Genomic DNA, 15912 nt, shown 5'->3' with positions numbered 1-15912 from the left:
GAACTATACAACCGCGCATTAATCGATCGCCTGCTCAGGTTGACTGGTTGAGTGATTCGTATTCGATCAAACTTTCGCACAAAAACTCCTGTTTTTTTGGAATAACTGAAGAAAGGAGGAATAAAGAGGTTACACACCTCGTCTCAGTGATTATTAAAAATAATGGTCTCAGTTCGCGGTCATGAAAAAGCTCGCTGAAGCTCGCATTTTTCATGATCCGCTAACTTCGACCATTATTTTTAATAATCACTGAGACTCGGCATGTAACCTCTACATCCTTTCCAGATCCATGCATGATGATAAATATAGGTGGTATGAAATTATTCCAATGTTACTGGACTGGAGATTTTGTTTCGAACCGGGGAAAAATCACCTTTTCCTAGGAGCGCCATTGTTGTTTCCAAGCCAAGCGTTGGAAGATTCGTGCGCAGCTAAAATTAGACGTACAGTGAATTTTGACTAGTTTTCACCACGAGTGCGCGTGCTCAGATATTTACACAACGTTTTAGCTCTTCAAAGCGCATGCTCAGATATTTACACAACGTTTTAGCTTTTCAAAGCGCATGCTCAGATATTTACACAATGGTTTCCTGGGTTTTTCCACACCATTACACCACCTTTTACCTTATATGGACATTGAAAAAGACGGGTTTGACTACATAAGGAAATTGCAGTCAAAGAGTGTACTAAAACATGCTCTCAGTTCAAAGAGGCTGTAAATGCGACACATTCTTTCCACAGACGAAACAACTACTCGACAGCGGCGAAAAAGGGGGACCTTAGATGCATTCTAAGCAGAAGTCAAAACAAAACAGCGGGATAGACAGAACCAGGCGCTACTATATCTGTTCAAGTCTGAAAACAAAGCTTCACCGACGAGAAATTCAGGCACTGGACTGGTGAAAAACCTCCGTGTGCAGACTCTCAGAGATGGCCAGAGTAGAGAGTCATCACAACCACACACACAGACCGTGAGCAGCGGAGAGGGGGGACACAGCACAGCTGACATGGACAGGAGGGGCAGTGGGCGCGGCACGGGGCGTTCCCGCAACCGTGAAGGCAGCAGAAAGCGGCACCGACCGCACAGCAGTGGAGCCAGCAGCGAGAGATCAGGCCACGATGACACACGTGTCAGTCCCAAACGACAGAGAACGTCAGAAAACCGCACAAACAGCCAGCAAAGAGATCTGTTCAAGGGAGAATATGACCCAGGAATCCAAAAGCGAAACCGTTCACATGAACGTCAACAGCTGAGCCAGCATGATCAGGTAGCACAAGCACACAACCCTGCACGCTTTGGGGGACATTTTCAGCGAGGAAAGAGACCACCGGAGAACAGAATGTTTAATGACCCGTTCGTAAAATTTTCAAGACAAATAGTGGATGTCTCTTTGAATGATTTGAGCGCAGATGATCTTTGCATCTTCCTGGCACAAAATCTAAACCACGTGGAGCGAGCACTCCTGGACCCTCGCTCGCAGAACAGCGCGGCGAGCAGCAAGCTGATGGCCATGCTGCGTACCGCCCTCGGTGAAGCCTCGGCACTCAGCGACCACAGCCGTCAACAAGTGATAGTGATGCTAAAAGCCACCGCTTTCTTTGAATCCAGCACCGCGCTCGGCATAGTCAAGTCCCTGGTGTGCTCCAGACACCGCAGTCCCGATGAAGGCGACGTGGAGGTGGCTCACAACCTTCTGGAGGTGATGCGGCCGATGCTGAGCGCCGGAGTCTTGTGCACGGAAGACACGGTGGTGTTGCTTGGAGCCGTGCAGTCGGCGCTGCGAACACGTCACAACGTTGCCATGGGAATGGAGGACGCCATGCTGGAACTGATGACCAAGGCGCAGGCCATGGAAACCAAGGCAGGACACGTCCGCACTGACGTCAACCACGACGATGATGACATGGTTTTTGACGTTAGCATGGCTGACCACCTTGGCCCTATTCTACCCGATATCTGCGATGTCAGAAATAACAGGAAAACCGATCTTCAATCGAGGAATATTTTAGACCCGTTTCCCTCAGCGGCGGAGTATGTGCGCTACTTGTTCCTGTCGTACCGCGAAGACTTCATCGGCCCACTGTGTGGCGGCATCCGGGACTACGTGGTGTACGCGGAGAAACGTCACGGCCAGGGGGGCGGCAGGGCCAGGTTCAGAAATCAGGACGTCAGGTTGTACGAGCACGTGCAGGTCTTGGACACCGTGCTGTCAAGTGACACGGGCGTAGACCTCAAGATCCGCATCGATGTTCAGTCGTCACGCATCCGAAACTTTAACTCCCGGCTGATCTATGGTTCTCTGGTGTGCCTGTCCTCTGACAACTTTCGCTCCGTCGTCTACGCCACGGTCAGCGACAGCAACCCCAAGACACTGAAGACTGAGGGCATACTCAGCGTGCACCTTATCGACAGCAAGAGCATCAACAATAACGATGAGGACGAAGGAGACACCGTTAGAGACATCGGAGATGAGGACAATATGGCGGACGATGCCCACATGGTGGAGGATGGCGAAATAGTTGAAGGTGAGCTGAGTTGGCTTCCCCACCACAGAAAGGCACACGACAGTCAGGCTGGATACGGTGGGCGGAGTCGGGAGGAAGGAGGCGGAACTGCACGTCCCGGAGACAGCCTGGCAGAGCAGAGTGACAGGTCAAAGCAGCAACCCGTGAACTTCGTCATGCTGGAGAGCACCGCCTTCTACACGGCTTACGTCCACACCCTGCAGTCTCTCAAGGCCCTTCACTCCCGCGTGTCAGTCCGCCGCGATTCCCTCCCCTTCAAGCGACAGCTGGTGGCCTTGAGCAAGAGAAGCTCCGCCCCGCTGTACCAGCAGGCGTCACGTGGTCACGTGAACTTCTCCTGCATGTCGAAATACGCCAGTCCAGCGGTGAAGGCTACCGTGGCTGCCTGGCTCCGTTCTAAGCCTCGGGTCAAGTCACGTCAGAACGAAGCCGATGTGAAGCATGCAACGTGCCCTTCCCAGCAATGCAGCGATGCTGTCACTGACCAACCGAGTGAGGGAAAAACAAAACCTTTAGCAAACAGTGGAGCTGTTGGGCCCGCTAGCGCAAGCGATGGATATGCCACAACAGAGCTGGCTGAAACAGCCGTACCATTGTGTAGTCCTACTTCGCCACACTACATCCCCACGGACACCACATACAGGGAACTGCTTCAAGGGACAGCCCCGACTCCGTCTGAAACTCAGGACGAAGTACAGGACGAAAAAAAGGACGGTAAGACGACTTCATCTAATACGTCTTCCAACAAGTTAATGAGTGCCTGGTCCGAAATGCACAAAAGCTTACAGAGAGCAGAGGAAGCTGAACGCCGAAAGAGGAAAAGGTTCAACAAACTCTACAGCGACAAAGACATTGACCGACCAGCAGCGTGGCCCAGCGCGAAACTGCTGGGTCTGGACAAGTCACAGTACGAAGCACTCAAGCTGGCCCTCACCCATGACGTAGCCATGATCCAGGGGCCGCCGGGAACGGGCAAAACACTGCTGGGCTTACGGATAGCAGAGATTCTTCTGGAAAACGAGCAGCTGTGGAGACAAGACGAGAGCGGGATACTGGAGACGACGCCACTGCTGTTGCTGAGCTACACCAACCACGCGCTGGACCAGTTCCTGACTGAGCTGCTCAAGCTGCCCGCGCTCAGCTCGGACCCTCCGCACCACGTGGTGAGGGTGGGCTCACGCTCAGAGCACGCGGAGCTTGTCCAGCGCAACATCAACAAGCTCAGGCAGCAGACCTTTAGGAGCCGAGCGCAGCAGCTGATGGACGAGAGACAACTCCTGCATTCACTCAGAGACAGGAGAGAGTGGCTGGACGGGGAAATCCACAGGTACGCGGACGGTGTCGTGCACCACCATCACCTCCACGCAAGGGGCGTCATCTCCCCTCCGCACTGGGACAGTCTGACGAGGAAAAGGGAGCAGTGGCTTCCCCTGATCGTGGAGTGGCTGTGGCTGGACCAGCAGGACTTTGGGCAGTCACTTGACCGCAAGGATTTCTTCATCCACAAGGTGCAAGGCAACAGCGGTACCGTCGGGACGAAGAGGAAAGGTATGAACCGTAGGGGACTAGGCGGCGACACAGAGGGATGTCAGGGAAGTAAAGGAAGTGCTTCATCTTTCATCCACAAGTCAAACAAAAAAGCCAAGCTTCAGAGCGAACAAGCTGAGGAGGGAGAAATAGTGGAGGGCAGCCATGACAACCATGGCATTGACGATGACGCGGATTGTGACGCGGACGATGACGCGGACCTGGAGGAAAAAGGCAGGAAGCGCGTGCAGGACCTTGATCTTGAGGACCTGCCTGACGAAGATGACCAGTCCGTCTCTGACCCAAGCAAACCGTCAACGTCACGCGAAGATGACGTCACGTCTATGGTCGACGAAGAAGAGTACGGCGCGTCACAGACGGTCAGTGATACAGACGTCCCGCGAATGGCGATTGAACTAAATCTTTTAGAAGACCGGGGTTTTCCAGAAGAAATGCAGAGAGCGTGCCCAACCCAGTTTCTCGAAGCTGTAAGACGCAAGATTCAAGAAGAGACTAACTCAGATGACGTCATGGCGAAAAAAGAAGAAAATGACGTCTGCGATCTGTGGCGCCTTGACGTCACACAAAGATGGCGACTCTACCGGCTGTGGCTACATAGAATCCAAGCGAAATTACGTCATCAGCGAACTGAACAGGAGGAGGCCTTTAAACGGGTGTCCAGACGGGTCGAGGAACTACGCGCCATGACAGACCTGCAGATAATGCGACAGGCACGGGTGGTTGCCATGACAACGACAGGTGCGGCACGCTACGCCGCGGTGCTACGTCAGCTGGGACCTCGTGTCGTCATCGTGGAGGAGGCGGCGCAGGTAAGAACTGACTCTGCTGCACCACAAGTCGGATACAGACCCCCCCCCCCCCCCCCCCATACCAGTCACCGAGTGGCGTTAGATTTCAACAAGACGTTATAACTGAAATCATTTTTTTTTTTTTACTTTACATAAGAAATTCCTTGATTATGCAATATGCGTACGTACTTGGCAATATAGAAAAAGAAATTCAAGTCAATAATATTCTTGTTCCGTTTTCATGAGCTCTCTAATTGTTTGTTCACTTCATCGATAGTTCTTTCTTTAAAACTGTTTGATGCATTTAGTCATTTTGATTCCTTCCTGAGATGGGCTTCGAGGCTTGCAAAGAATATGTGCTACTTGATTAGCTGTCACAACAGACGATATCTACAACTAACTCTGTCGGGTTTCTATGAGTTGTGAAAGAGTGAATACCCTTGTTGCACCCACACGTGCTCTTGGTTCACATGTTTCCGACACACCCCTCACTTGTGATTCGATCGTGAATTGTTTTTGCCTAGGAAAAGCAATGTAAGTCACTCTTTCACAACCCATGCAAACCCGAGAGAGTTATTTTCGGAATTGGCCTATTCGCACTGATGATTTACAGGTGTCAGAGGCGCACCTGTTGTCGTCGCTGTCGCCTGCCTGCCAACACCTGATCATGATCGGCGACCACCAGCAGCTGCGTCCCTCCTACACCAACTACAGCCTGACGGTCCGCCACCAGCGGCACCACATCGACATCTCGCTGTTCGAGCGTCTCTGTCACGCCGGCCTGCCCTTCAAACGATTGGCGCTGCAACACAGGTCGGTGGTCACGTGGGTAACGTTGATTGGTTAATTTTAATGATAAACTCACGTGATGGTGACGTCATCTCTCTGTTCGAGCGCCTCCGTCACGCCGGCCTGCCCTTCAAACGATTGGCGCTGCAACACAGGTGATCACAAATAGAGAATGCTACATGGCTTGCTGTGTCGTACCAGATTTACATGAGGTTTGTTTTTTTTAAATAATGAACTGCTAGCGAAAGCGAGCTGTTCACTATTTGAAAAAGCAACGAGTGAAAATCTGGTACGACACAGCAAGCCATGTAGCATTCTCAAGCCATGTAGTATTCTGTTTATCCTACATACTGTACTAGGGGAAGGGCTCCTAATATGGACCACTTTTTGTTTCATGCTGATAACTAGCTTGTTTTCTTGCGAAGAAGTTTCATTTTGTGTTTGGTAGTCCTTCTCTCTTAGGTTAACCGTTAGGCCAAATTAGAGTGAAATAGCTTTGATAGACAATAGTGATTGTTGACGTGCAGAATGACGATGGTGATTGTTGACGTGCAGAATGACGATGGTGATTGCTGACGTGCAGAATGACGATGGTGATTGTAATTGCTGACGTGCAGTATGACGATGGTGATTGTTGACGTGCAGAATGACGATGGTGATTGTTGACGTGCAGAATGACGATGGTGATTGTTGACGTGCAGAATGACGATGGTGATTGTTGGCGTGCAGAATGACGATGGTGATTGTTGACGTGCAGAATGACGATGGTGATTGTTGACGTGCAGAATGACGATGGTGATTGTTGACGTGCAGAATGACGATGGTGATTGTTGGCGTGCAGAATGCGGCCCGAGATCTCGCGCCTGCTGGTGCCCACCATCTACGATGATCTGCAGGACGACAGCAGCGTGCTGACCTTGCCCGCTGTCCGAGGGGTCAAGGTCAACGTGTTCTTCCTGGCCCACAGTCGGCCCGAAGACGCCGCGGAGGAGTCGCGCAGCAAAAGCAACACGCACGAGGCGCAGGTGCTGACGTCACTGTACCGCTACCTGCGTCTGCAGGGCTACAGCGAGAAGGAGATCACGGTGCTGGCCTTGTACAAAGACCAGGTGCTGCTGCTCAGGACTCTCATCAAGAAGGTACCGCTGGTTGAAATACACCCTCCAGTCCTGACTAGTGTTTATATACTTCTTCTTGTTCTTGTTCTTGTTCTTCTTGTTCATCTAGTTCTTCTTGTTCTTCTTCTCCTTCTCCTTGGGATGGGACGTAGCTCAGTCGGTAGCGCGCTGGCTTTATAACCAGCTATCGGCGTGGGTTCGAATCCCGGGTTCGGCAAGTTATTTATTTCTCGGGGTCAAAATGAGCCTTGGGTACACGGGGGCTGGCCAGGCAGGGTGGGTTTTTTTTTATTATGGGGGGCAATGCCCTCCAGATGCCGTTGAAATTAAACGTTTGAAAGGGGTACTTTGGGTCTCTCCTTGAGAGAAAAGGAGAGCTTCCGGAACCCAGACCCACCCCCCCCCAGGATCCAGCCCAGCAAACAACCGTTGCACCAAGCACTCACCAAACGTGTTGACCTCCCAGGTGGAGCAGGAGGACCCGGTGATACCGAAGCCCCCGGAAGACTCATTCCACATGGACGCCATCTCTGGACCCCCAGGCCGACGGGGCCCACCCCTCCCCCAGCACAGCGGGGCGCGCGTCACGGCCGTGGACAACTTCCAGGGCGAGGAGAGTCGCGTGGTTCTGCTGTCACTGGTGCGCAGCAACAAGGAGGAACGCATCGGGTACCTGCGTGAAGCCAACAGGGTCTGCGTGGCTCTCAGTCGCGCCAAGCAAGGTATGGCCATTTGGGGGAATGCATTGTGTGTTGATATGTTAGCTGATCACAACAGGGTCTGCGTGGCTCTCGGTCGCGCCAAGCTAGGTATGGCTCTTTGGGGGAATGCAGTGCGTGTTGATATGTCAGCAGATTTTTTCTGAGATTGGTTTTTCCATGTAAGCAACGATATTGGCAATCTTAATGATGATAATGCAAGATAACAATAGACGTTTTTCGGAGATAACTCCGTCGGGTTTGTTTGGGTGTGTTAGAAACTCGTGGACAGGAGCACGTGCTTCCGACACACCCCTCGCTAGTGATTGGCCCCGCCAGACACACCCCTCGCTAGTGATTGGCCCCTCCAGACACACCCCTCGCTAGTGATTGGCCCCTCCAATGTTTGTCAGAGGAAACGCACGGGTATTCACTCTTCCACAAACCATACAGACCCAACAGAGTCATGTTCGGAATTAGTCTATTCCAACGCTGTACAAAAAGTAATCCTTGATGTAGAGTTTTGGTACGTGTCCCACTGGAAGGATGCTCTTCAATAAAGCCTGAACCCGATCTTTGCAGCGCCAAGTGGAGATAAATATCTTGAAGTTATACCTGTACATAGAAAGAAACGAGGACCATACAGTGAGAGTAAACAAACATATATTTCAGTAAACGTACCAGGAAGTGAATACAGTAGAACCCCATTTTAAGAACCTTTTTACATTTAGTCAAGTAATGACTAAATGTTTTAACATCGAGACGAGGAATCGAGACGAGGGTGTGGTGTGTGTATGTGAGTGTGTGTGTGTGTGTGTGTGTGTATAACGCGATTCCGAGAGACTACTGGACCGATCTTTATGAAACTTAACATGAGAGTTCCTGAGTATGATATCTCCAGACGTTTTTTTCATTTTTTTGATAAATGTCTTTGATGACGTCATATCCGGCTTTTTGTGAAAGTTGAGGCGGCACTGTCAAACTCATTAAAGTTGTCATTAAAATCGATTTTTCGCAAACAGATTTAAAATTAATTTCACCGTATTCTTTATCACATTCTGTATCTAAAAATATATACATATGTCCTGTTTACTCTTTAAATGTGATCACAATTAACGAAAATAGGTTAATTAGTACTTCGATTATTATTTAAGAAATCGATCCAAAAATGATTTCATCTTATTCCTTATCATTTCCTGATTCCAAAAAAAAAAATAATAATAATAATATGTTGTATTCGAAACAAGCTCAGAAAGTTAAAAAGAAAAGCGCGCTTCCCATCTTACCGCAGTACGCTATTTCGCTATTCTTGCATGTTAGTTTCACTGCGTGTTGCACGAAAAAATTGAGCGACTTCCTTGCTGCGTGGATTGACGAAGCTGTTTTGTCTTGGTGATGCAGTACAGTGCGTTCAGTTTTATCAGAGACAGTCTGTGTACTCTACAGTCTCTGGTTTTATTCCGTGGGTTCGACAGATTGACTAAATGTTTTGATTTCGCCTTGCGCGACTTATTAAGATCTTCTTTTCTCAGATTGTTGGAGGTCTTAGAAGTGTTTTTGTCATTGTAGTTGATACACTCTGTGCATGGACGAAGTTTTGCTTGTGACAGTTCTTAAACTACGAAACGACTCCCAGTCAGCTTTCAATGTGTCTTTGTCAACGACTTGACTGTCAGCCCAAATAGATACATTGAAATTCTGCGTACGTGTCGGGCACACGCCGCTATTTGTGGCAAACACTCCTCTGAACTGAAGGAGGGTGATAATTACATATATTTGTTTAATTGTCCAGGACTGTTCGTAGTGGGCAACTGCGAGATGTTGTCAAAAAAGTCCCCCAAGTGCTGGAAACCCATCCTGGACATTGCTGAGAGGTCGGGGTCGCTAGGTGGCGCTCTGCCGCTGTACTGTAAACGTCACGACCACGTGACCAATGTGACGACGGGCGCGGAGATCGACGAGCAGTGCAAGTACGGGGGCTGCGCAAAAAGGTGTGGTAATGTTTGCTGTTTGGCCTCCACAGTCAATTACTTTTCACTTAAAAAAGTACAAAATTAACTACTTTTAACAACTTAGATTGATAAACAGATGCGACAATTCGCGCAGGTGTCACGCGTGTAACTAAATCAACGTTGTGTCCATGGCATAAAGGTTATAGAATTGAACAATTCCTCTTCAAATCTTGCACACTGCAAGGACCTCAGCGGTTGGAAGTTGGGTTCGGTGGGGGTTGCAGGGTGTGTGTGTGTGTGTGTGTGTGGGGAGGGGGGGCTAGTTGTAATGCAGAAGGGTTGCCCTGCAAGCTCCTGCCAGGTATGAACGCTTGAGCTTCATTATTGGCACAAGTTTCCCCCTCTTGGCGATCGTTTCTTTTCCACATATTCGTATTTCCATAGCATGCCAAGAATATTCTTCCAGCCTTGTTGTCTTTATGTTTTAGTCTTGACCTCATTTGACGCATATGAAAATTAATCACACAACAAGAAAATAAAGACATATGACTTCTTTTTAAATAACTCCATAAATCCAAAAACAAGTAGACTACTAATGGTTCTTTTTGTCAATAATAAACGTTCCATTAACCTACAAAACAAGTAGACTACTAATGGTTCTTTTTGTCAATAATAAACGTTCCATTAACCTATAAAACAAGTAGACTACTAATGGTTCTTTTTGTCAATAATAAACGTTCCATTAACCTATAAAACAAGTAGACTACTAATGGTTCTTTTTGTCAATAATAAACGTTCCATTAACCTATAAAACAAGTAGACTACTAATTAAAAATCGGGCAAAAAATATGGGTTGAAGCATCCTGCATGCAACTGAGGTCAACAAAAAAAAAGAAAAAAAAAAAAAAAAAAAAAAAAAAAAGTAGACTACTAATGGTTCTTTTTGTCAATAATAAACGTTCCATTAACCTACAAAACTTTTTTTATCTGAATAATTCCATGTCAACAGATGTGATTTCCGGCGCCCCTGCGGCCACACGTGTGAAGAAACCTGTCACGACCCGCGACTGTTTCACAACAAACCCTGCACCAAGCCCTGTGTGCGCACGTGCCCATACGAACACCGCTGTCGCGCCAAGTGTGGAAAGGTGTGTGTCAATGTTCCTGTCATTTTTTCTGCTTGGCAAACAGTTTTTTAATTTTTTTTTTAAAGGTAGAGAGTGTTTGGAGAGAGAGAGAGAGAGAGTGTGTGTGTGTGTGTGTGTGTGTGTGTGTGTGTGTGTGTGTGTGTGTGTGTGTGTGTATGTGTGTGTGTTTGTGTGTGTGTGTGTGTGTGTGTGTGTGTGTGTGTATGTGTGTGTGTTTTCATGTTTGGTTGTCAGGTGTATAACAATATGCAAGTGTACGCGTGTACGCCATCAAAAACGAGTTATGATAGATTTTCTTTTTGATTTCCCATATATTTTATTGAGTGTGTGTGTTTGATTCTATTTGTGCTCCATGCAACGACACAACATTCTCTGTTGTGATCAGTATCAAATCAAATCAAATCAAATTAACTTTACTGTCTCAAGCATGAGAAATTACAGTAGTGGTGCATGTATGTAACAACAAGACAGATTAAAACTACAATATCGTTAACAATTAAATGTAAAAACCAACTAATAAAATATTTCTTGATAACAAATCTCACTGCATACAAACACTCTTGCCGTTAAGATTCATACACACAAATCACATTCAATTCCTCTTACAGATGAAGATGTATGGTATTGCAGGACCCGTGTCCATCGTGCCCAGAGAAGTGCCAGGATGTGTGTCAGTTCGGCCACGCCTGCACAAAGAAATGCGGTCAGGTGTGCGCCCCGTGCGAGGCCATGTGTGAGAGAAAGCTGCCCTGTGGTCACCAGTGCCAGGCCTGGTGTGGAGTGCCGTGTACATCAAAGTGCACCGAACTCGTCAAGGTAAGTGCAGGTGTAGGTTTTAGATGTATTACAGAGTGGTGGGAAGGGTGGGGGAGATCTACCCTGAGGTCACTAATGTGAGACCAGTGCTGGGGTTGATACGCAGCCGTGGGGTCGGATAGGTTGACACTGACATTTTGTTGTGATTTCAACCTTCACATCCCGCGTTTTGTTCTTAAATGTATAATCTGTTTCTGTCAAAATACAATCAAACACATGATCATACAATATTTACTACGTGACACAGGTGACGGGGTGGTGCGGTCACGAGTTCCAGACGGAGTGTCACGCGCAGGACAGCGCGAGCTGCAAGGTGCCCTGCACGACCCTGCTGACCTGCGAGCACCCCTGTGGCGGCACGTGCGGGACGTGCTTTGCGGGACGTCTGCACGCGCCCTGCAAAAAGAAGTGCGGTCGTGTGCTGGTCTGCGGACACGAGTGTAGTGGCAAGTGTATCCAGGTAGGTACCCGGTCTGCACATTTTACACCAGCGTGTACGTGCTCCCACCCGGGAACACTGGCACCAACCGATTTGTGAGAAGTGGGAGGGTTACGGGGTTTGGGTGGGAGACACAATGACAATTCTTTATTTTTTTAGGGTTATAAGAATAATCATAGATATGCCTTTTTTTTGCATCTGGCCCTCGCCCTTAAGAGGGACTAATCCACTACTACAAGTACTACTAAAGTCTCATTACATGAATACATCATTGTTGGGGGAATAAAAAGTAGTAAACAATTCGCGTGAAGTGATAACAAACATTGAGTCAATCGTTAACAAGCTATAAAGATCAATAACCCCCAACACAGTCATCGCCGAGACTACCTTCAGATAGTCTCGGCTTACCTGAAGATAGAGGCGGGTCACCCTTGTCTCCGTGAAGCAAGTGACCGGAGTACTTACTAAACCTATTTTCTTTCATTCTGAGCACATTTGTAGATTAAACATGACATATCTATACATTTTTGAATAGAGGAGAAGATGCGGAATACAATGCGATCATGTTTTAATCTGTAACTGAAAATGTGATTTTAATTACAACTTTAATGAGCGAACTAATTAACTAATCTTTAAGCTTCCAAGATGAAATGCAATCCCATAGTCCGGACTTCGTCGGAGATTGCTTGACCAAAATATCAACAATTTGGCTGAAAAATGCGGCCTCAACTTTCACTAAAAGCTGGATCTGACGTCATCAAAGCTAGTTATTGACAAAATGACAACAAATATATGGAAATATCATACCCAGGAACTCCCATGTGAAGTTACATGAGGATCGCTGGAGACATGCTAAATTAAGTTCCCTGCAAAATATTGTGGTCTAGGACCCCTTCAATGTTGAGATATGTTAATTTTCATTTTGATCTGGATCGTCCTATTTATAGATTTGGCAACACATGTAACGTTGATGCAAGGGAGCTAACACCGCGGCTTTGTTGACATCCTCACTTTTTCAGAGGCTAGAACAAGCTGTAATGCATGTATTATGGTCCGCGCATGGTGACATATCGTCATTATATGGTCTTATGGTGCGTTTGACATCGATTATGGGCAAACTACACTTTGTAAACACGGGAGCGCGTACATATGCCTTTAAAAAAACCTTCGACTCGTCGGCATTATACTTGTCTCATCGAAATATCGGGCCCTATTGCTACGCTGAAAACACAATAGCTGTTAATGTTTTTGAAATCAGGAAAAATTGAGGAAAACGATGCCAATTAGTTAGTGAAAATTCTGTTTTAAAGACAACTTTAATAAGAATACTAATTAAGTAATATTTATGCTGCCCAGCTGAAATCCAATCCCATAGTCCGGACTTCGTCGAACATTGCTTGACCAAAATTTCAATTAATTTGATTGAACAATGACGGTGTGACAGTGCTGCCTCAACTTTCACAATACGCCGGATATGAAGTCATCAAAGACATTATACGAAAAAATGAAAGTTCTGGGGATATTATACCCATAAACTCACATGTGAAATTTCATGAAGATCGGCCCAGTAGTTTTCTCTGAATCGCTCTACACACACACACACAAACACACACACACACACACACACACACACACACACACACACACACACACACACACACACACACACACACACACACACACACATACATACATACATACATACACACACACGCACATATACACCACGACCCTCGTCTCGATTCCCCGTCAAAGACATTGAACCATTGTAATTCAAAAGGAACATTTTCAAGACTAAGTGCAAAGTAATAAAGAGTTATATAAATGCAAATTCAGCATAGTTTGCAACGATTCATCAGTTCAACAAAAGAAAATATTGGGGAAAATCACAAATTTGTCAACAATAAATGATAATTGTAAAATGAGTAACTGTGTCCGAAGGGAACATACCAATCAAAAGAGAACTTCTTTATCACAGAGAGAGAGAGAGAGAGAGAGAGAGAGAGAGAGAGAGAGAGAGAGAGAGAGAGAGAGAGAGAGAGAGAGAGAGAGAGAGAGAGAGAGAGAGAGAGCATACTTTTGCAATTTGAGATAATATCTTGTATTTCTGGATTTGTTTTGTGACTTATTTCATTTTTCGTTAAAATTAATTTTGGTGTTCATTTTTTTTGAGGACAACGAAGTTAGCTGCTTTCAGAGGCAGAAGTTATGGTCAGTAAACATAATGACATGGGATAATGATACCTACACAGAGTTGCCCCCCGTGCGTAGTGAAGTGTCAGTCACGCTGCGAGCACAGCCCGTGCGGGAACAGGTGTGGCGCCATCTGCCAGCAGTGTGTGGAACCCTGCAAATGGCGCTGCTATCAAAAATGCAAGAACCGCTACAGCTGTGACAAACTTTGCTCGCAAGAGTGCGAGAGGTAAGCAAAATAATAAATAAAAATAAAATGAATGACTGTTTTATGCAGGGCGATATGGTATCTGTGCAATTTATTATTATTATTTTGTAAATGTGTTTACTGCCTTTCTTTCGTAACACGAATGCTTTTTATACGTATTCCCCGATGAAGAATGTGCACAAGTTGTCATAAACAGGGACACATTTTAGGGCAACCTATGTAACATTTACTCAAGTTATTATTTATTGACAGGATTGAGTTTTGCAACGTGCATGTCCATAAATACGATATGTTTTGAAAATGCAAAATTAAATCAACGATATTATGGAAATCCAAAAACAAAGAGACTGTCAACGTTCCAAAACTCAGAATAAAAAAACAAGAAAGGTAGGTTGTTGGAACGTTTGTTATTGACAAAACAATACATTCACAGATATTTTGACCCAACGGTCTTTTAAGTGCACAGACAAACAATCACGAAAACTTATCTGGCTGATTTTTTATACCGCCTGCCACGAAGCCGCTAGCGAATGAATGATTATAATTATGACTAAATGAGTGACGTAGACAGGGAATGACGTCAGCGTCGAAAACAATAAATAGAACATGACAGAGAGAGAGACAGAATGAGAGAGAGAGAGAGAGAGAGAGAGAGCGAGAGAGAGAGATGATGATGATGATGATGATGATGATGATGATGATGATGATGATGATGATGATGATGGAACTTTATTTTTCAAGGATAGAGTAGTTGTAAAGACAAAATATAGAGAGCAAAGGTTGAATGTCGGTAGTATACACCTAATGTGTTTACAATTACTGAGGTCACAAGTCTAACCCTGGAATTGAAATGATAAGTGACTATTTTCAATCCAGACACATATGTTGGGTTGATATGTTTGTGAATGTATTGTTTTGTCAATAACAAACGTTCCAACAACCTACCTTTCTTGGTTTTTATATTTAGTCAAGTTTTGACTAAATATTTTAACATCGAGGGGGAATCGAAACGAGGGTCGTGGTGTATGTGCGTGTGTGTGTGTGTGTGTGTGTGTGTGTGTGTGTGTGTGTGTGTGTGTGTGTGTGTGTGTGTGTGTGTGTGTGTGTGTGTGTGTGTGTGTGTGTGTGTAGAGCGATTCAGACTAAACTACTGGACCGATCTTTATGAAATTTGACATGAGAGTTCCGGGGTATGAAATCCCCGAACGTTTTTTTCATTTTTTTGATAAATGTCTTTGATGACGTCATATCCGGCTTTTCGTGAAAGTTGAGGCGGCACTGTCACGCCCTCATTTTTCAACCAAATTGGTTGAAATTTTGGTCAAGTAATCTTCGACGAAGCCCGGACTTCGGTATTGCATTTCAGCTTGGTGGCTTAAAAATTAATTAATGACTTTGGTCATTAAAAATCTGAAAATTGTAAAAAAAAAATAAAAATTTATAAAACGATCCCAATTTACGTTTATCTTATTCTCCATCATTTGCTGATTCCACAAACATATAAATATGTTATATTCGGATTAAAAACAAGCTCTGAAAATTAAATATATAAAAATTATTATCAAAATTAAATTGTCCAAATCAATTTAAAAACACTTTCATCTTATTCCTTGTCGGTTCCTGATTCCAAAAACATATAGATATGATATGTTTGGATTAACAACACGCTCAGAAAGTTAAAACAAAGAG

General features: G+C 45.8%; 1 protein-coding gene across 3 annotated transcripts in view; it reads left to right on the top strand.

The window, feature by feature from the left end:
• LOC138949525 (NFX1-type zinc finger-containing protein 1-like) overlaps positions 1-15912 on the top strand; it is a 36344-nt gene that overhangs the window by 9943 nt on the left and 10489 nt on the right. For all 3 annotated transcript variants that reach the window (XM_070321373.1, XM_070321385.1, XM_070321371.1), the window contains 9 exons: positions 742-4883; positions 5476-5675; positions 6493-6790; positions 7236-7491; positions 9260-9458; positions 10429-10567; positions 11198-11383; positions 11631-11843; positions 14075-14244. In XM_070321373.1, the coding sequence (XP_070177474.1) occupies positions 1008-4883; positions 5476-5675; positions 6493-6790; positions 7236-7491; positions 9260-9458; positions 10429-10567; positions 11198-11383; positions 11631-11843; positions 14075-14244 (5537 nt within the window). In that variant the 5' untranslated portion in view covers positions 742-1007. The remainder of the gene's footprint in view (positions 1-741; positions 4884-5475; positions 5676-6492; positions 6791-7235; positions 7492-9259; positions 9459-10428; positions 10568-11197; positions 11384-11630; positions 11844-14074; positions 14245-15912) is intronic.

This window comes from Littorina saxatilis, linkage group LG1 (assembly GCF_037325665.1).
Source record: "Littorina saxatilis isolate snail1 linkage group LG1, US_GU_Lsax_2.0, whole genome shotgun sequence".
In the NCBI taxonomy this organism is placed as follows: Eukaryota; Metazoa; Mollusca; class Gastropoda; order Littorinimorpha; family Littorinidae; genus Littorina; species Littorina saxatilis.
Note: the sequence above shows the minus strand (reverse complement) of the source record. Positions and strands in the feature narration are given on the sequence as shown.